The sequence below is a fragment of the Theileria annulata genome, chromosome 3 (genome assembly GCF_000003225.4).
Source record: "Theileria annulata chromosome 3, complete sequence, *** SEQUENCING IN PROGRESS ***".
NCBI classification, from domain to species: Eukaryota; Apicomplexa; class Aconoidasida; order Piroplasmida; family Theileriidae; genus Theileria; species Theileria annulata.
The window spans coordinates 479,118-500,470 of NC_011100.1; the positions used below are offsets into that span (position 1 = coordinate 479,118).

The 21,353-nt window shown below is 31.1% G+C and overlaps 8 protein-coding genes across 8 annotated transcripts, besides 2 other annotated features; 3 read left to right on the top strand and 5 right to left on the bottom strand.

The window, feature by feature from the left end:
• Window positions 1-20: 20 nt before the first annotated feature.
• TA03485 (DNA replication licensing factor (MCM7 homolog), putative) lies at window positions 21-3,234 on the top strand (the record flags this gene model as incomplete). The annotated part of the gene is given in 15 exon segments (XM_949834.1): window positions 21-182; window positions 220-279; window positions 366-497; window positions 567-655; window positions 735-915; window positions 965-1,053; window positions 1,084-1,184; window positions 1,251-1,459; window positions 1,469-1,487; window positions 1,508-1,653; window positions 1,752-1,953; window positions 1,997-2,583; window positions 2,629-2,775; window positions 2,816-2,976; window positions 3,036-3,234. Coding segments are annotated over 15 exon segments (2,484 nt in total).
• Window positions 3,235-3,281: 47 nt separating this feature from the next.
• On the bottom strand, window positions 3,282-3,710 carry TA03490 (uncharacterized protein; the record flags this gene model as incomplete). Its single annotated transcript, XM_949835.1, has 1 exon — window positions 3,282-3,710. One exon carries the CDS (start codon window positions 3,708-3,710, stop codon window positions 3,282-3,284), a length of 429 nt encoding a protein of 142 aa, XP_954928.1.
• Window positions 3,711-3,841: 131 nt separating this feature from the next.
• Window positions 3,842-9,031, bottom strand: TA03495 (uncharacterized protein; the record flags this gene model as incomplete). The annotated part of the gene is made up of 1 exon (XM_949836.1): window positions 3,842-9,031. The coding sequence occupies one exon, from the start codon at window positions 9,029-9,031 to the stop codon at window positions 3,842-3,844; it is 5,190 nt and encodes a 1,729-aa protein (XP_954929.1).
• Window positions 7,961-8,029: a sequence feature (2 probable transmembrane helices predicted for TA03495 by TMHMM2.0 at aa 309-328 and 335-357).
• Window positions 8,048-8,107: a sequence feature (2 probable transmembrane helices predicted for TA03495 by TMHMM2.0 at aa 309-328 and 335-357).
• A 239-nt stretch (window positions 9,032-9,270) lies between the features above and the next one.
• Window positions 9,271-10,200, bottom strand: TA03500 (uncharacterized protein; the record flags this gene model as incomplete). Its single annotated transcript, XM_949837.1, has 2 exons — window positions 9,271-9,389; window positions 9,435-10,200. The coding sequence occupies 2 exons, from the start codon at window positions 10,198-10,200 to the stop codon at window positions 9,271-9,273; spliced, it is 885 nt and encodes a 294-aa protein (XP_954930.1).
• Window positions 10,201-10,299: 99 nt separating this feature from the next.
• TA03505 (prenyl transferase, putative) lies at window positions 10,300-11,942 on the top strand (the record flags this gene model as incomplete). Its single annotated transcript, XM_949838.1, has 6 exons — window positions 10,300-10,376; window positions 10,435-10,856; window positions 10,888-11,084; window positions 11,168-11,360; window positions 11,396-11,517; window positions 11,547-11,942. 6 exons carry the CDS (start codon window positions 10,300-10,302, stop codon window positions 11,940-11,942), a joined length of 1,407 nt encoding a protein of 468 aa, XP_954931.1.
• An 831-nt stretch (window positions 11,943-12,773) lies between these two features.
• TA03510 (uncharacterized protein) lies at window positions 12,774-14,156 on the top strand (the record flags this gene model as incomplete). Its single annotated transcript, XM_949839.1, has 4 exons — window positions 12,774-12,875; window positions 12,905-12,972; window positions 13,045-13,201; window positions 13,233-14,156. 4 exons carry the CDS (start codon window positions 12,774-12,776, stop codon window positions 14,154-14,156), a joined length of 1,251 nt encoding a protein of 416 aa, XP_954932.1.
• A 68-nt stretch (window positions 14,157-14,224) lies between these two features.
• On the bottom strand, window positions 14,225-16,785 carry TA03515 (uncharacterized protein; the record flags this gene model as incomplete). Its single annotated transcript, XM_949840.1, has 6 exons — window positions 14,225-14,304; window positions 14,358-15,465; window positions 15,700-15,810; window positions 15,935-16,172; window positions 16,266-16,433; window positions 16,490-16,785. The coding sequence occupies 6 exons, from the start codon at window positions 16,783-16,785 to the stop codon at window positions 14,225-14,227; spliced, it is 2,001 nt and encodes a 666-aa protein (XP_954933.1).
• A 137-nt stretch (window positions 16,786-16,922) lies between these two features.
• On the bottom strand, window positions 16,923-20,852 carry TA03520 (uncharacterized protein; the record flags this gene model as incomplete). The annotated part of the gene is made up of 1 exon (XM_949841.1): window positions 16,923-20,852. One exon carries the CDS (start codon window positions 20,850-20,852, stop codon window positions 16,923-16,925), a length of 3,930 nt encoding a protein of 1,309 aa, XP_954934.1.
• Window positions 20,853-21,353: the final 501 nt, after the last annotated feature.

Below are 21,353 nucleotides of genomic sequence, written 5' to 3' on the forward strand. Positions count from 1 at the left end.
TTGATTTGTTAATATTTAAGATGGAGTTAACAACAGAGGAGGCACAGTCTCGTGTTGCTTTATTAGGGGCACATACAAAATCTTTATCAACATTTTTCGAGGAATTCACCAGTCCACTTAATTTACAAGATGAAGATGGAGATTATAAACCTTTTGGCGATAAAAAATATAAAAACCAATTGGTAAGTTAAATATTTAATCAAATTTAATCGTTTTTAGCAAATGATTAAAAATGATTCCTCTAAAGTTTTGAAAGTTTACATGGACGATGTCAGACAAGTACGTTCAATTTTATTTACCTGTCACATATAACTCTAATTATAGTAATATAGTGTGTAATATAATCTATGTTGATGATTTTTTAGTATTTTTTGAAGGAGAACCATGATAAGGATTTTTATGAAGGACTAATGATGAACACGTACCGTTACCTTGAACTACTGTACATTGCGTCTGAGATGGTTTTAGAAAAACTTACAAAAGACGAAAATTATCCAGTTAGTCTTGATATCTGGTTAATTTAGCCCTTATGTAGTTGGTCTGGGCATGATGTAATGAATTTATAGAAATTTGGATTATATTATGATCCAATTGATGAATTGAGAGTATCAAGAATGAAACAAAATAAATTGCCAATTAACTTGAGATCCAACTAGTATTCTCCCTTAACATATTATTCATTTATCAATACCCTAAATATATAATACCACTGAAGTGTGTATAATCTTTTGTAGTGATATATTATTGGTAAATGGAAATGATGATTATATAATGAAGATGAAATACGTTAACGCCGATTTTGTGGGCTGCTTGGTATTGATTGAAGTTGACGTGTTTAAAGTGGCTAACATTTCACCAAAATTATTGATTGCAACATATGAATGCGATATTTGCCATAACCACTCCTACAAAACTGTAATACTGCTAACTAACTAGATTAACCATAATACTAATGATGGAGTAGATTGAGGGAAATAATTATATGCCATTGATGGACTGCGTGAATTGTGTGAGCACAAGGAACGTTAAATCGTCATTAAAATTTCATCCAAAGTGAGTTTTATTCATTAATTTAATGGTTAGATTAAGCAAGTTTGAAAAGTATCAAGAAATCAGAGTCCAAGAACCGCTCGTGCACCTGAACGAAGGAGAAATGCCGAAAAATCTCAAATGCCAGCTCACCAGTATATTATCAAACTAACTTACTAACTAATTATATGAATATACATAGTATTGTTATTATTTTGTAGATTCATTGGTTGGGTTATTGAGGCCCGGTGATAACATTTTACTGTATGGTATACTATTGCCCATGTTTAAGGAGGGTTTTAACAATAATAAGTTTACACTGTTGTCCGATAAGGTCTTCAAAATCCTCAACATCACACATTTAAAAAGGGATTTTAAACTTTATAAACAACTAAGCAATAATTATTTCCAAGTGTATGACTGGCATACAGTTAATTAGCCCATGATTGGGATATATAGTTGGATTTCCCATAAATAGCAACTCTAACGCTGAAAATAACTCATTATTGTAGGAAAATGGAAGAATTGAGTAGGACGCCAAATGTATATGAAATACTATCAAATAGTATAGCGCCAGACATTTATGGACATCAAGATATCAAAAAAGCTTTATTGCTACAACTTGTACGTATACTTACTATTATATTAACATTTACAATATACACCAATATACTAATAATATTCACAATATACTCAACTATTAATGTTGAATGATGGAATAGATTGGAGGATGTAATGTGGTGAAGAAGGATGGAGGATTTATTAGGGGAAATATTCACATATTGCTATTGGGGGATCCTGGAGTAGCAAAGAGCCAATTGATGAAGAGAATATGCCAGATATCAACAAGGGCCATATATACGACTGGTAAAGGAAGCTCCTCTTCCGGTCTCACTGCAGCCATTGTTAAAGATCCCGTTACAGGTACTGTTTTAACTAATGTATATAATACTAATGTCGATGATAGGTGATAGTGTGTTGGAGGGAGGTGCACTAGTGTTGGCGAATAATGGTGTGTGTTGTATAGACGAGTTCGACAAGATGGACGATGAGGATAGGAGTGCGATTTATGAAGTTATGGAACAACAGAAAGTTTCAGTGGCAAAAGCAGGTCATGTGACAACTTTGGCAGCAAACTCGTCAGTGTTGGCAGCTGCAAATCCCTTGTCTGGCGTTTATGACATTAACAAGTCGGTTTTCATTAATATTAACTTGCCGCACGCCCTTCTCTCAAGGTTTGACCTACAGTTCCTACTTCTCGATAATATCAACTATAACAACGACTACAAATTGTCACAATATAAACTCAATAACACAATTAACACTTATGGGACCAGTACTGTTAGTGAAGAAAATACTAATACTATGACTAATGCCACCAATACTCCTAATACTCGTACTACTAATAGTACTAATACTAATAGTAACACTGGTGCTAAGGATAAGAGAAAAAGAAATGATAAGTCTGCGGGATCAAAAAATAAATCAAATAATACAACTGACTCCGTAAATAACGGAGTGAGCAGAGGATTACAATCAGATACAATAGTCAACGTAAATTTATTAAGATACTATATTAACTATTGTAAAAAGTTTAAGCCAGTGGCAAGCGATGATATACTAATGGAATTGAGTAAATGGTACATCAATAACAGACAAGACGAACTGCAACAAGAACTTTATCAAAATTATCAATATTCATACACTACGCCAAGAACTATTCTGTCCATTCTAAGATTAGCACAAGTAATCACAATAATAATTTCACAGATTATTTAATATTTAGGCATTGGCGAGGATGAGATTCAGTAATGACATTAACATGTCAGATTTGGAAGAGTCAATTAGATTAACTGAGAGTATGAAGCATACCATCAACTATGAGCTTCTACAACAAAAACATAAAAGAAAAGTTACCACCTCCTCCAACATTATGTACATCATCAAGTAATCCACTAGTTATTACATAGTTATTTACGCTTGAGGGAGATATAACGATGTAATAGAAACTTGAGGAATAATTTGAAGAACACAAAGGAGAATTGGGACGGTTGGATAAATATAAACGATGTCGAGCAGCAGTTACTGTCCAATGGCTACAAAACAAAAGATTTAAACGATTTTATAAGCAAATATTCACAACTAGCAATCATACTACTCAACAGCAACAGCACACAACTATCATTTCCACAAGACATAATATGATCGTTTTCATATATTACATAATATTTATAGTATATTAGTGGTCTAAATTAGTATATTGTATTGGCTTTAGATAAATTCAAATTAATGTTCAGGAATAAAGTCTTGATTACTTCAAGGTTTATTAAATTGGACTCAAAGGAATTTTTGGCTTTGAGGGGAGGCCTGTACAGAGTCTTTATGTTCCCATTACCGTAGTTTTGAATCACCTCCAAATCGTAATTTTTGCCGTAAAGTACGGGTTTTAGGTGCTCAATCAGCTCACTTTTGCTAATATTGAATCCCAGCGTGTTTAGCCCGTTGCAAAACTCAGTTAAAGTTAGAAATTCGGCGAAATCCGAGCCCACTGAAGCTTTGCAGAATATTTTGTACAAGAATGAAATGATTTTATCGAATTTCTCAGTGTATTCCTCGCAATTGTATAACTTACTCACACATCTGCTGCGAATCTTCGTATCGGAACGTTTCCTCTTTTTCATGACACAAATTTACCAATTTGTAAAAATATTTACCAGTTTGTAAAAATAATTACTAATCATAAAATATTATTAACAAGTAGGAAGGAAAAAGAATATAGAAAATGTGTATGTTGAGATTAAAAAATTAAAAGTTACAGTGGTTGCTGAACAGTGGTGGGATTGTGTTTGACGCGTTTGGTTTTCATTTTATTGTAGTTGCTGAGCGATTTGTTGTCCATGAATAGCTTCAAAAAGAGCTGTTTGTCTTCTTCGTTGCTGAGCACAATCAGGTACTTTGTCGGCTTCGACTTGACGTCGTTGAATACTTTGATTATGCACTTGATCAGCTCACTCAGGATCTTGAATATGTTCTCCAAGTTACTCAGCTCTTCTCCCACGCCGCCACTGACGGTTTTCGTAATGCTCGACACGTCCTCTCCCAAATATGTCCAAACATCCTTGATCTGCTTGTAAATCTCAGTTTTTTGCAAATTCACTTCATTCAGTTTATTCTTACATATATGTACTACATTATTCATCTTCTCGTTCATCTCGTTCTCAGTAGCGATTTCATTTTTAGTATTATTAGTCATATTAGTACTGTCAGTGCCATTAGTCGTATTAGTGCCATTAGTACTAGCATTGCTAACATGTGTGTTATTATTGTTGGTAGCGTTAAGGAGTGATATGATATTGACTAGTTCGTTGGATAAATCTTTTAGTATTGTATTTATATCCGCTGAACTTATTTTTTCAGCTCTTAACACGTTTGTTAATTTGGTATTTATATACAATAAATCATTGCTGATTTCCACCTCATCAAATTCCATACCAGGGTCTCCGTCATCCTTTGTGCCAGTAGTACTACTAGTACCACTATTAACCTTAGTTTCAGCTGTATCATCTAGCCCTTCTGTAGTATTTTTATAAAGCTTAATGTACAAATTGATGATAAGATAGTGGAGTGATGACAGCAAGTTATCTTGGGTCTTAAAGTCAATGAGCTTAATTGTCGAGGAAAGCGTGAATCCTTTTTCTGCTTTAATACTGCCGTAGTTAACAAAGTTGCCGTACTGTAGAATAATATTGAGAATTAGCGGTAAGATTCTACTGGTTTTGATTTCCTCCATTGCCAATTTGTATACTTCCAGCTGGTCATTTATCAGGTTCAGCTGGTGTTTCAGGTCAATTAGATACTTGCAGAGCTTAATTTTACAGAGCATATTTTCTCGCAATAGTATCTCCAGCAGCATCCGTTCCACTGGTCTGTACTCCTCTAAATTACTATTCTGCTTATAGCTATTCATCAGCAACTCAATCTCATTACTGGTTGGGTAGACTATATATAATTTCGTTATATTATCAACCACTACTGTGTCATTCAAATTTCCGAATATATCCACCGCATCCAATATTTTTTCAGTTCCGCTGTCACTTTTACCAATATTTACTGAGTTATCAGTTTCTTTCGTGGTTGTATTTTTAGTTGTGTTGTTAAGATTAATGTATACAAGACTATTAACGTTTTTCAGCAGTGTCAGATAATCTTCGTATGAGTTGAACCTCAGTATAATGGACAGGTTTTGTACTCTTTTATTATCTAAGATTTCAATCAGTTTCGTCTTTTTACTAGTGGAAGAACCGTTTGTTAGCTTGTTCTTATCATTTAAATCTGCACTTCCCATATTTGTAAGGCTTGTGGTACTTGTGCTTGTTCTGCTAAACAGTTTCTTTATTGTCGTGGTGTCGATCAGTTCCTGGTTATATATATCACTTTCGTGGATACTGCTGAAGATAGTGTCGTTAAACTTGTTCAGCGGCTTCCAGTGCAACTTTACTCCCAATGGTAAAACTCTTTTTACTGATTTTACTGGTCCTTTAGGAATCGGTGGCGGTAATTTTCCTCCTTTTTTGGGCACTGGTGGTGGTGCTTTTCCTGCTGATTTGGCAATAGGTGGAGGTGGTACTTTCTTTCCTACTACTTTATCCTTTTCCAATAATTTATCCTTATCTTTTTCTTCTAATTTATCTTTATCTTTATCTTTATCACTTTGTGTTTCAGAATCGTTAATTTTATCGGGTACATTGATGGTTGTTGTGAGTGTGATATCCTTTACTTCAACGTCTGAGGAACTTGAGCTGGAACTAGCTGGCGACTTTGTCGTGGGCACATTTACTGGGGATGAGATGTTACTATTTAACCTTGTGGTCAGTATTACTTCTTTCTCAGGATCTGCAATTATTTGACCTGCTTGTGTAGATTCTACTCCACTGATTTGACCTGCTTGTGTAGATTTAACTGGAATACTTTTAATGAGTTCCAAATTATTAAAAGTGCTATCAATCCTTATAGGTGTTGTTCCCGCTAATTTACCTGTAGGATCAACTGAGATACCAGATTTATCCTCAGAGCCTGTTCCAATGGAACTGACTAAACTAACTTTATTTGTAGTTTGAGTAGGATAAGCGTTGTTTAGTTGATTCCCTGCCACTAAAACATCACTAACTGAGGTGCTGTATGTATAATTGCTATCACTTGTGATAAACTGGTGCAATTGTAAGCTTGTAATATTATGTGTTATAACATTGCCATTGTAATTTAACAATTTGAGTAGATTTTCGTTATTTATATTTTCAAACAAACTGATGTCAGCGACTGCTTCACCAGAAGCAACTTTGTCTAAGTGTTCAGGTGACCTGGTAGATTTTATCTTTGGTGTGGAACCTATTTGTAGCTTGGACATGTGATTAATGAAAGGGTGGTCTTCCTGGACGTTAACGTTATTGTAGTAATCATTTGCTATGTTATTATTGTAATAATTGTTGTGATACGGTTTACTTAACTTGATTAGCAGATTCATTGCATTTGAGAAGTTATTGCAAATCTTAAGTGCCAAAATACAAGTTTCCTTATTATGGCCTGTTAACTTGATCAAATTGTCGCACTCCTTCATGTCAATTTTCTTAATATGGTTGTTTATAAAATTAAGCACACTTCCAAATACTATTGAATTTGAATCAATCTCATATTCCAGCACTTTACCCACTTCATCTTTCAAATCCACCTCACTTGTTTCATCCAAACTTATTGCACTGGAAGTCAATTTTGGACTTAAATTTGATTCCAACACACCGGAACCTAAATTAGATTTCAACTGTTTACTAGTATTTTTAGAACTAGTATTGAGTGATTTTGGTATTTGTAAGTTAGAAGTTTGTAACTCAGTCGTGTTGATAATTATTTTAACGTTATTCAATAATAAAATGTTATTATTTTGTTCCCAAATATCCAAGTCATACTTGGTCAACTGCATTGTCGTGTTTGTTAGCATGTTTGTATTAAATGAGTAGCTTCCAATTGATTTCCTATTAAGTTTATTCTTGTTGACTACAAAAACCAAGATGATGTCATCCTCTAGCACAACTCCGCTATTATTATAATTATAGATAATAACGTCCGACTCGTTAAGCGACTTTGAGTTTGGGCCTTTCGTTTGCTGGATGTTAAGGCTGTTTAAAAGACCTGAAGCCCCAGGCGATGAAGCGTTTGTTGTAGTCACACTATAGTTATATGGACATGATAACAACTTGATGTTACTGTGAACTTTGGTGTCCGACTCGTTAACTCCTGTGTCTTCTCCTTGAGTCCCACAACACTTATAATTCTTAAAGAATATGCTATTGTAATGTTTACAACTAGTATTATTTGGATCAACTTTAGAATTATTTAACCATCTTTCTCCATCATTAGCTTTCTTCTCGTTGGCATATTCAGTTGCCTTGTCGGCACTTGTAGCAATGTCGGGGAAATAATTGTACATGGTATTATTATAATCGTTGATTTGATATATTTCAATATCAATATTATATTGCGGTATCAGTGTGTTAATCATTACTATGTTATTAAGTTGGCACAATTTCTTACTATATAGCGATGAAGTGTTCTGAATGATATAATTCATATCCAATCCATTAGTTGGCGTACATATATTATCCTTTGCTTCACTCGTTTTACACTTTTCAGACTCCTTTATTTGTTTATCATACTCCTTAGTACGTTTCTCTAATTCTTTATTCTGTGTTAAATTATTTTTTACTTGACTGTTAAGTTGTTTGTAATATGATAAATATCTTTTGTAACAGGTTGGCCATTTCAGCAACGGGTACATCATTGGAATATTCTCGTTATTCGGCACTCCTCCCGTATTCACTTTCCTTCTCCAAGTCAGGGTGTTCAGTAATTTTGACTCCAACTCACTGGTTTCAGTCCCCGTTGCAATCATGATGCACGCGTAGATGAGCATGATATTGAAGTTGATATTGTTGTAGTTCAAGATTATTAAGTTATCTTTGCTATCGAAATTTATCCAGAAAAGTGCCACTGACACTACCTTGAGTATGTATGTTAGTGTCGGAATATACTTGTCGTTCATTGGCAGTGAGATTATCTGACCCATGAACTCGTTCATGTACTCAAAGTTGTCGTACACACCGATGTGGTTATAACTGCACAGGTCCAGGATGACGTATTTCTGGTAATTGAGTGATGGCAAATCGGCTCCAAAGTGCTTTATGCTATAATACTTGTTATTGATGTATATCACGTTCCTGTCATCTTCACTTTCTTTCAACTTCAATATTGCCGCTTTATTTTCCTTATTATCCACTATTGGCTCAAATAAAATGTTTATCTTATTGTATATATTATTACAGAAACTAATCAAATAATTTAAATTGTCATCCACATCTATATCGTCATCAGATTCATATCCATTATCTTCCTTATATATCTTTGTTTCTACACAAATTAATTTTTTCCCTAATACTGTTTCTTTATCGAATACTTCACTAGATTTGTATAATCCTCCGTTTTGTAGGTGTTTTTCTAGTTTCGGGTCAATTTGAAGCGAATCATCGTCTGGTCCTCTTTCTGTTAGCTGTGTACTCAGGTTATATTGTAGAAAGTATTTGTTCAGGAGCTTCTGGAGTATTTTGAAGAACGCTAATAATTCATGTATGTTATTTCTGAGTGTGTTTTCCTTGCTGATGTATTTCCACGGTGTTCTTATGCTGAAAACATTGTAGTTGATACACTGGATTAGTGGCGTAACATTTTCATTTTTCACCAGCAGCATAGGGTTTACGTTATTTCTTTGTTTGTTTTGCTTCATGAAATTTTTATCTAAACTTGGGAGGACCTTATTAGACTTCATTTTGTTATAACTTTCTGACAAATTCCTTAGATTTACGCTCAACTGACGTACTAGTCTTTTCTCGGGTTTAATTGTGCTATCAACCAGGTTTTCAATTTCATTTACGTTGTGATCCACATTTATTATCATATATTTATATCTACTGTAATATTACATCATTAATCTTGAAATTACAAATTTACACTTTAAAATTTTTGCACCTATAAGTGTTTTTATTATATACCATTGATGGGACTATTGAAAATTAATAAAAATAATTAATATTTTACATTTTAAATTTAAATGGCTTTGTATGTTACACAGGTTAAAAATTATGTTCAGGGGGAGATTGGTATTGGGTTAGGATTTGAAGTTATTAAATTAAATGCCTAAATATTAAAAATTAAATACCAATTTTCGGTGGATAAAATTAGTTTTAAGTAGGTTTTAGGGCTAGATTCCAATATGTGCCTCAAAGTTGCAATGTGTGTTATGAGAATCAAGATATCTATAAACTTCTAAAAAATTAATTTCTAGGATTGTTTCATGTCACAATTTAACAATTTTGTTATATTATTATTATAGTTTATGAAATTGACTCCGGCTTCTGCGATTCCTTTATCTGATTTCGTGCAATTTATAAATTTGGTATCTTCTAAACCTTGCAAATAGATTTTGTTATAGACTATTACAATTCCAACGTTTAGGATATTATAGACTCTTTCTAATAATACTAAGTTATTATTTATTTCCAGATTTCCATGGTTAGAACCAGATTCCATTTCAACTCTATTACACACATTATCATCTGACTTTTCCATAAATTTATCTTCTAAGGATCCTTCTTCAGATACCTTATCTCCTTCATTTTCTAATCCTTCTAAATCTTTGTTTATTTCTTCTTTTCTCAGATTTTTTTGTGATTTGTTTTTTATTAAATTGTTCTTCAATAATAATCTTTTACTTATTAAGAAATGTACACATCCCGTTGGGTCTCCTGCCAATAGTATTATATAGTCTTTATAATATTCATTTAAATAATTAATATTTTCCAGAGTTTTAATATCTCCAAATTGCAAAGTTATATTTATCGTTCGATAATTGTTATATAAGTCAACGTGCTCTTCTAAATCAGTTTTATCTATTTTTAAACCTTTATTTTCTTCATAAATTTCACCCTTAGAAATTGTATTTGATAGAAATTGCGGTATTTCTGAGACTGTGTAAAATGGCTGCGACAACAACTCCAAATCCGTCCTTTTCTCAAGTATTTTACACAAAAGTAATTTATATCCTGGAATATAATGTAAATTTGTCATTTGTTACAAATAAATTGGAGTTAATAATAATAATGAATTGGTTATGTGGGATTCCATACACATTCTGGCACTCGAAATTTTATAATTTATACTTTTAAAATGTTTAAGTATATTATTAAGAGGAACGTCACAAATGTTGTTTTATCGCAGATAAATCGGAATTTGGTGAATCAACCGTATGTTTTAAATTTTTATTTATTATTCTAAAAACTAGAAATAATTTTTATTTTTCAGATATAATGGTAATAATGTATTAAACGCCATTAAACTAACGCTTCCAATAATGGAAATGGATAATGAAACTGTTGAAAATGAACTTCGGAGTTTGGAAAGAGATTTGAGCAAATGTAAAAGTGATCACAGTTCTGAACTCTTTATAAAAGAGAGTCTTTTTGACTTTAAGAAGAAGATTATGGATTCAATTTATACCAATAACATCAAATTTGATGAAGCGAAAAATTATATTTTGAATACGAACTGTAAACTTTTCCGTCCGATCATTTCCTTTTATATTTATCACATATTAAATTCTTCGATGAATAACTCAAAATTATCCAATCCAGCGGAAGAAGATTCAAAATTAAATATCTCAACCGATGATGAACAGAAGAAATTGGTTGAGAAGTTGAACATTTCATATGAATTAGTACATATTGGTATGATAGTAAAAGAATAATGTTGGTGTAGGAAGTTTAATACACGATGACATAATTGATGAAAGTGATGTTCGTAGAAACTTGATGAGCTCACACAAGAAGTTCGGAGTAAAATTTTCCGTCTTGTTTGGAGATTTCCTGCTATCAAAATCAGCCCAAATAATAACTTCTCTTCAGAATATTAAATTAGTTGATAAATTATCAAACACACTAGATAATTTAATACATGTAATCAAAATAATACTAATTCTAGCTATATAATTACTAATACTAGCTACTCATAACCGCATCAAATTTTAAAATATTCTTAGGGTGAATTGATGTATGTCAATTTGAACAACAATGACTTGTACTTGAGTTATTTGTATAAAATTTATTTGAAAACCGCATCTTTGATTTCAAATAACATTTCCTCCATATCCCACTTTACAAATAAATACACTCCCCGATACGATTCACAATTAGGTATTGGAATATTCACTTTTAGTGTAACAACACTATATAGTTTAATATACTATAACTTCATTATTATTGTTTAGATGAATTGTTGTATATAATTGGTGTGCACATTGGATTGAGTTTCCAAATGTGCGATGATTTACTGGATTATAATTCAAACCTGGAACATTTGGGGAAGCCCATTTTAAATGACATTAAACTGGTATGACATTTGCTGTTAAATAATTTTAGGGCCTAATTACACTCCCATTAATATACTTATTGAATAATGGGAGTTATTTCTCCCCTGAGGGGAAAACAGTTACCACTGACAGTGTCAGTAGTGTTTTGAGTGAATTAAAGAGTTTATTGAATAAATATGAAAACGACAGGGAGAAGCTCGAAATAAATAACATAAAGGAGTTTTTAAAGGTTGTTAATGATAAAAATAACATTAACAAGTGTAAATTATCCATCTATTATCATCTTTACCAAGTCAAATCACTAATGAAGTCATTCAATCAAACAAAAACAGACTCTCTAATCAACTATATCTATAATGTTGTTAATAGATACTGTACATGTCACTTCAGCAATATTCTATCAATAGTTAAATATATATATAAGGCAAAATTATTAAAAAATTAAAATAGAATTTAATTGCTCTTAAACAGCCAATTACATTGAAATAGATTTATAATTTACATGTTCCAACGGAATGAATAAAAATTAGTGTTTGGGATAAACTGGGATCCTCAAGTCATTTATGGCCAACTGCCTGTTTTTGAAGGGTCTCGGGTATTTGAACAGATTCTTGTATATGAATTGGAAGCCAGTTTTATTCGACGAGTTAGGGCAAAAGGGATTGGACTGAGATTTGTAAGGTACTATCTGAGGAACTGCACACCTGAAATATGATATCAAGTCCTTATCATCAGTACAGTTGGATAATATCTTTTCAATTTCTGTAAATTGATGTATTGGAATATTAACTTGTTAATAACTGAAACTATATTGAGTAGAATAATAATAAATTTTAATTAGATAAATAAAGTGGAAATACGTTTTTGATTATTCAGAGTGTTGTATAATGAGACGTTTTTCATGTAATATTTGTAATGGTAATTCGTAATGTCCCACATCAAATTGTCAATAAAGGGGTGGAAACCATTTTTGGACAACTTGGTCCTCCTAGTTAATAAACCATGCCTCAAGTAACGGTATGACATTCTGAAACACACATCCTAAAGTGGATTTATAAATTTTTTATATAAAAACAGATTAAGAGAATTACAATTGGGAAGATTTTAAAAATAAATTAAATAAATTAAAGGAATAAATGTGATAATTTACACTATAAATATGTGGATGTGTAAATGGTAAAAGAGTTGAGGAAACACATTTAATAACTTATAAAGCTTTATATATAATAACTTCCTCACTTTTATTTATTGGACTTGAGGAAGTTCATTCGGAATCATGGAGAAGGCTTTGAATGAGTTCTCCTTGCTGTGGAACGACGTCGGTATATTTAATGACATATCAAAAATAACAAAGAAAGAGGAAGCTGAGAAAGAATACGTAAGAAAAGTTTAAATTATCTATTTCAGGCCAAAACTGAAACAACAGTCCACCAAAACGATGATTTGATAAGTGACATATCAAAAAAATGGAATCTGTACCTTAAATAGCTTTAATTACCCATATTTAAACTATTTAAATAACAAAATGTTAATTTCATGAATTATAGTGAAGCCTTTGAAAAGAATGATGAGATGATAAAACTACACGAGAATATACTAAACAACTTAAGCGAATTGACGATCCGTGAAATATCTTTACACTCAAATTTCAAAACCTTGAATGAAAATTATAATAACCTTCTGAGCCTGCAATCACAGCTTAAGGTATTTGTACACATTTTAACTTATTTTGTAGTCAAAGATTAAGAAGGTTGAGTTAATTTACGGCCACTACAGTAATATGAACTTGGTTAACGAGTTTAATAATAATTTCTTCAACAATAACTTTAACGATTCTAAGTTCCTGTGCCAATTCTTAGAAAAGGTGAATGAAATGTTAGTTTCAATAATGAACTCAATAAGTTTCTTTACCCTGAACAGCTACTATAAATCTGAGGTTTACAAAAATAAGTACCAACAACAACTCAAGATGATTCTATATAATATAAAGTTGTTGTTCAAATTTATATTCAAATATCACGTTAGAGTTGACCAAATAGGTTATAAATACCTGAATTCTGAAAGTTTCTCACTAGAGTTTGAAAACTCGCCTGAATTCACTAACAGTAAAAATGACACTACTGATGACCCGGTTAATGATGTGTTGGTGATTAAAATTTTAAGATTAATGAATAAAATAATGTTAAATATGAATAATGACGATGATTTGATTCAAATTAAGCTGTATTACATAAATAATATTGTCAACTCACGGCTCAAGGGTTCTGACTATGATTTGCACATTGAGAGGAATGAAAGTGAGTCCAATTCCATTTCAGAGGGAATTAAATCTCTGATAAATAAACAATTGTTGTACTATAATATACTGTTTGACAATGTGTTCATTGATGATAAAGAGGAAATAGTTGACCTTTTAATAAATAATATAAAATCGCAATTTAATTACAGTAAAAGTCAAGATTTAGAGCAGTATAAAAACTTTTTATTAAACAACTCTATACCAGATAGTAATTCAGAAATGGGAGATCCTAATTCAAAATTGGATACGAATTCAAGAATGGACTCGAATACAAACATGGACTCGAATACAAACATGGACTCGAATCTAAACATGGATCCTAATCTAAACATGGACAGTGTAAATTCAAAGATGGACTAGTTTACATAATATTTGTAACTTGTAAATTTAATGTAATATAAAATTTATAATACATTATATTAAATATATTATAGCTGGAAAATGTATATTCCCTCATCTGAATTGTAACAGAATACGTTATTGTAGTTTACTAAATTGTAACTCCAACCTAAAGTAAATTATTAATCGAACTATATAGTTATAGTGTAGTAGGAATAATACCTAGTTCAAAGGTTGAAAGGATGCTGAATTTGTTTAAAACATGTAATTTTTTATTTAGTACTAAAATTTGAGAGTTTTTCAACAATAATAACACATTCTCGCCACAATTTACATCTAAAATGTCGTACGATAAACGCTTTCTAGCAATGATGTTCCCGTCAACATCATGGATGCTATATAAAGTTAAAATCAACAAGTCTGTGACTACCGTTAGTGTATTATCCCATATTTTACAGTTTGTTACCAAGTGCTGCTTATTGTCCACGGCAATTTTGTTAATCAAAGCCAAATCATACATTTCTCGGCTTCTGGCATTATTATTACTGGTTTTTTTAATTGAATAAATATTTACACATTTACTGTTGTTTTCTTCAGTGTTAGTTTTACAAGTGACTACATAAGGAAATTTAAACTCGAGAATGTTTTCTAGATGGACGTTAGTGTCAACGTATGTCAATTTAAGCACTGAGCCCTCAGTTTCAACCTCAGTTAGGTTCATAAGAACGATGGTGTTGTTACACATCATGAGCACGTAGTTATTGTTTTGGATTATCTGTTTGTAATTTTTATAAGGGCTAGTGCTGGTAATTTCATTGTTTACATACACGTCGCTGTGTATGCTATAGCGATCAATATCATAAATTATTATGTTATTCAGGCCTACCAGGGTGTACAATTTGCCCTCAGAAATGTACACTCCATTTACACACTCGTCATTATAGCTTGAGTACACAACATATCTGCCAACCACTCTGGAACTGGGGTCCCTGTTATCATAGTTACGGCTGGTGGAATTGAGTTTCAAACCATCAATGGAAGATTCCAGTTTGTCAATATCTACTACAACGACTTCTGAATTACTGGAGTGTGATTTTTTTGTTTTAACTTTTTTAGTTTTAGTCGATGAGCCGGTAGTAGCTGAATCATCCGCCAAAGTGGTATCTTTGTCTATAGAAGAAATGGTAGGATTTCCAATATGTGAGTTAAAAATATATGACGAGACTCTGCCCAGCGCAGTTCCTGCTACAATGCCCTCCTTACCCATCCATATGGATGTTACTGGATCACCCATTTGTGATTCGAGTACCAACCTGTTATCATAATTCCCCTTCATAATTTAAATATAATCAGAAATAGCTGACAAATATATTTACACATGTTTATTTACAAAATTATATATTTGGTGCCAATTCAAGTACATAACGTAATATAGTGTAGTGTTTGACACATAACTTGTTATTTATAAAGGAAGATACAGTATAATTACTTTTTTTATATTACATTAAATTATTTTAGTCATATTAAAATCATTTCATGTGTTATATATTTATGTTTGAGTGACCTCGGTAACCTCCGGTTCACCATCCTCTAGTTCATCAGCATGATCAGAAGTGGATTCCACAATTTTATACGACTCTATTTGATTCTTTAAAATTACATAAAATGTTGGAAACTACAAATAAATGTGAAGATGCCATAAGTTAAATTTTTTAAAGCAATTTAGATTTCTGCATAGAATCAATATTACTAATAATTTGAATGTATAATTAAATTTTAGAACCATATCTAAAACTTACATCTAGTATATTGCGATTAATTAAATTGTTTAAAATGGTCTCTTCAATGTTACATTTAGTGTATTCTAATTTATTTCCTTCCTTAGGATTCGTTTTCATTAATAGTTGTATATTGTCTATATTTAATAGTATTTTTATTTCCAAAACTAGTATTAATAAAAAATTACCAATGGGTGAAAGTTCGTTTTTTTTCTTCAAATTGTTATACAGCTCATTTAGCTTAGTATTCTCATCTACGCTGAATAAATATTATAATCTATAACAATTAGAAGTTGATAAATAATGTAAAAGGGGAAATACGTGAATGTGTAAGTAAAATATAAAATAATACTTGTGTAGCAAAAATGACGAATTATCCAAGTATACAAATTCAATTGTCCATAATATCACGCCTTTTTTAATCTTAGTTTTGTTTAACTTAGTCCTTTTCATTATTAAAGGAGAAAATATGAGATTTATCCCCTTTTCGCTACAGTGCTTCCTTATGAACCTTCTGTTGCTAATCAATTAATATAATTGTTTGATATTATAAAATGATAAATATTTGGCAATTACCTTGTATTGTTAAGTATAAATGGGTTGACGTAGAAACGTGTGGTAGATTCTAGTTTTTTAGAGACGGAATCCAGAAAATTACAGTCACTCAAGAGTATTTCATTATTTATATCATCTTTCCCAATGTGTTTTATATTATATTTGTTCTTGATACCCACTGAAATAGAATTGGAAGAGTTACACCCGTTCTGAGTATTTTTATTGTGTTCCTGAGTACATCTAAGAGAACATAACTTAATTAAACAATTTGGACATTTATATTTTGATTCCTTATCACATACATAACATTTATTCATAATAAATAGAGAATAAATTACTACATTAGATCAAAGGAATTGTATATTGGGTTTGGTGAATATAATCCCAGTATTATACCCTGGTATGTGGTATAAAATTAGATAAAAGCACTAGTCTGATAGGTATTAGTCTAGAGTTAGTAGGTGTGTACTGCTAGATTGTCTATAATGCGTAGTTTTTCATCAGGTAAAATGATATTTGAAATAATTCCCTTTAATATTTTATTGTTAACAAATATGACTCCTTTTTCATCGCCAGATTCTATTAAGTTGTTCAGTAATAACTTGTTTACATGTTCTTCTACATCGACTTTCTTACACATTTGAGCCTCTTTATCTAAATTGTAGTCAGGAGTGGTGATTTCATCTTGACTATTAGTGGTATCGTGATTGCTTATGTTATTTTTATGGCTTGATAAGATATAAGCAAGTTGATTCATCTCAATGGGTTTGTTTAATATTGTTAAAATTTTTAGTATAAACAATTCGTCACTCTTAATGACGTTCAATTTATATTCATAATAATTGTGTACCAGTCTTATTATCTGTTTTTCTTCCAAACCAACTGAATCGCTCTTAGAGTCGACATTATCATCAACCGATTTGTTCGTAGTATGGAAAAACTTGTAAAGGTGATTAGAAAATTTGTCATAATTAAAGTTATTATCAATCAAATATCTGATAAACTCATAGGTAATGGAATGAACACCATTTGTTATATTATAAACGTTATCAACCAACACATCTACATGGGAACTATCGTAACTTCCTTTTGACTCAGAATCCTCAGTGGTATTGAAGCTGTCATTCATAATGTTAGATAATACATTCTTTAACTCAGTTTTCTTTAGTCGTTTTATATCAATAACCTTACTTGATATACCGACAGGGTCTTTAATACCATAATCAGTTTGGTCATTGTTCAATACTACCAACATAAATCTATTCTTATCTGGATTTGTACGTTGTTTCTTGTTGTATCTTATCAATTTTTTAAGTAACTTGTCAATTCTGGCCATATCTATGTGGACGCCTTTAAGTTGTTCTCCGTTAAGTTCAACTTTATTATCTCTTGAATCATTAACTGAGCTGGCCTTGACGATGTTGATGATTAATATAATATTATAGTACAGATTAATTCCTTTAATTAATGAATATATGTAACTTTCCAGATTATCCACTTCATTATTTATTATATTCTGAAGATTTACATCTCGTGGTTCAGTGTTCCCGATATTCAAATTCCTTTTATTACTGTTAAGTAATAGTTGAACTGCGTTTACGTGGTCGTTGTTATAGTTACTACTCAGTAAGTGTTGTAATTTATTATCGCTGTTCCTGTTGTCTATTAGTTTATTTAGTATATTGATATACCAGTGGAACTTAGGGTTAAGTAACATCTTCAAGGTTTCCTCAACGTTCAAATCAGAAGAATGATCATCAGTGTCATTACTACTAAACTTATCAAAAGAGTTTCTTTGCACTTTTGAGTTATTATACAACGATATTATCTTGTGTATCAACAATTTATATGTGTGTTCTAAGGTGTTGTATATCAGTCGATTACTGTCATAGTTGACATACAACACTTTATGATCATCGTCCGTGTTATTGTCTATATACTTGTGAATTAACCTATTATTCATAGTTGTTTCATCATTTATAACAATTATATGATTGTCTTCAGAATCTTCAAGTATACTTAGCCTCTTATTGTCCTTATCTGTGGAAAATAGCGAAATCAACTCGGTATTATGATACAAATGTTTTATGATTGTGTCGTTGACGATATTGTTATCTGATAAATTCATATCATCATTATTATGTATCTTTAATTTACCAGTTGGAGTATAAACTGTCAATTTTTCATCTCTACCTTTTACTTTTATTTTTTCCAACTCCAACAGTTCTATCATACTGGAACACTCGTTATAAGTATTCTCGTCTATTAATATGTTATAAAAATCTGGACCTGACTTGCCTAACGTATTCTGTACTTTGTCTGAATCTGTATTTTCTTGGGGATTTTCTTGGGGAAACTGTGAATTTTCGGAATTAGCAAGTTGTTGTATATTAAAAGAATTCATCATTAGTCGATTTGATATGTTAACTATATTTCCAATCGAAGTGAATTCATTTCTTAGTTTATTGCCTAACAAGCCACACCAGACCTTGCCTGTGCAAATTCCAATGCCAACATTGAACCCAATCTTCTTACTCATTTTAAACACCTTTAGTGAAAGTAGTATTGACCTAAAGGCATCATCTTCGTGGAACAATGGAGGGAATCCCATAAATATTAATATGCTTATCCCCTTGTCATCCACTATTAACTTGTTTATTGTACCTTCGTATGAATATGTACACTTCTGACATATTAACATTATCTCATTTAACACTCCACTATCTACACAAGATTGCTTAACAGAATTATCGGGATCTGTAGAGTCTACTTTATCCTGAGCGTTCATAAAACTTTTGTCAGTATTAGTGGAATCAGTAATAGTGTTATAAGGAAGTTTGCTGGAAATTAGTGTGTTAGTGGTATTTATCCTAAAATTGATGAAAATGATTGTCATTTTTCTCATTTCATTATTGCATATGTTAAAGTGGTTTATCAAGAGTCTATTGTATATATAACGTGGCATGAAAAACTTTAATAATTTTATTATTAAATTATTGTTCTTTTGATTAATTTCAGACAATCTTAGCAACAACGAGTTATCGACATTAAAGTGAAATGGACCGATATTGTGATCAAACTTATTAGAAAATTTAAAACTATTGATAACGGTCACACTACTTATGGTATCGAGAGAATTTTCAGTAACTATTGAGAAATTATCATCAAAAAAATCATCAGTTTCATCAATAGTAGTGTGAGAATCACTTGTTTCATCATTTCCCAGGGATAATAATTTGTAGTAAATGTTATTATCGAAAATGATCTGTTGTGTAGAGATATAGTTTCTGACTTTATTGTATAGTTTAGGCGATAAAACAGTTTCGTTAGATTTAGATAAGTTTGATAATACTTTTAATTCACTCAGCACATCTCCTATCACAACATATTCATAACGTTCAAATATTCCCCCAACTAATTTTATCTTTATATTTCCGTAAATACAACTGATGTGTATTGTTATGTTATCGGCCAATTCTTCGGAGTTTGGGGTAGTTTCATAATTGCTATAATGAATTGGATAATTATTTAATATGTTATGCAATTCAATACAGCATTTTATAGAATTTAAACATCTTTCCAAGTCTTTTTCTTGCTCCACATCAACATCTGTACCATTACTACTAGCTTCTAAACTGTCATTAGTTGATAATGTACTTTTATCACTACCACAAAAGATGGCTAAAATAGCGTCTCCTGAGAACTTGATTATATCTCCATTAAAATGATAAATTAAATTAATAATTGGGTCAAAGAAGTCATTCAAAAATCTGCCCAAATTGGCTACGGATTGTGGATTTTCTGAATTCTCAATCCTTTGAGTCAAATTTGTAAATCCTGAAATATCACAAAAAACTATGGGAACATCTCCCTCAAAGATGCCATTTTTCATCAATTCTATTATATTTCCATAGAAATCAGAATCAAGGGAAATCTGTCCGATATCTTCATTAGTTCCCAAACCATCCAGAGATAAGTTAGACTTACAATTGATAGTTTTATCGATATAGTTTACTAAAAAACTTTGCATGATGTTTGGAATGAATGACAAAAATGGAGATAAATTGACATTAACGTTATTAGTGATATTTGGATTATTAATGTTGTTATTAGTTTTATTGTTTTTGATCAGTTTTAAGAGCTCATTTAGTCTTCTTTCGTATCTTAAGCTAAGCCACTCCCAATCATTTCTAACTCGTTCGTAAAACTCATTTTCATCCTCTTCAAATTCATCGGAACTATCAAAATCGTCGACACTGGCATCAGTTTCGTCAGTGGTACTTTGGCTCAATTGGTCGTATTTATTATTAAAGAAACTTCTATTCTTTAAAGGATTTAAAATTAATTGGTTAAAAAACCAGGAACAGCTTCTAAATATTTTCATTTCATTTGAATATTTTTACACATTTAGGCTTTAAATTTTAGTATTGTTCATGGTATTTTATTTTATTTTACACAGTATATTTTCCTACATTATTTTAAGTCCTAAATCTAAATTTAGGAATAATTTACATTGTTAGAAAAACTTAATAAAATAATATATTGAAATATAGCATATATGTTTAGTTTCATAATTTACACATTTTAGAAAAAATTAAAAATTTGGAGAAAAATATTAATAATCATTAAATTAAAAGAATGGTATATAAAAAATATATGTTTTTAAAGGTGTTAGAGTGTAAATAAGAATAATCCCCCAACTTGTAAAAATTAAGTATAGAAATATTTTCAAATAATAGTTTAAAGTTTTGGTACTATTAAATTAATTTAAATTTAAATAAACAAGTCAAATCATTTGAGATTAAGAATAATAATTTGATACCGAACTCTCCTGTAACATGAATTAAGTTCACTTAATTGTATATGTAAATATTAAACTACATTA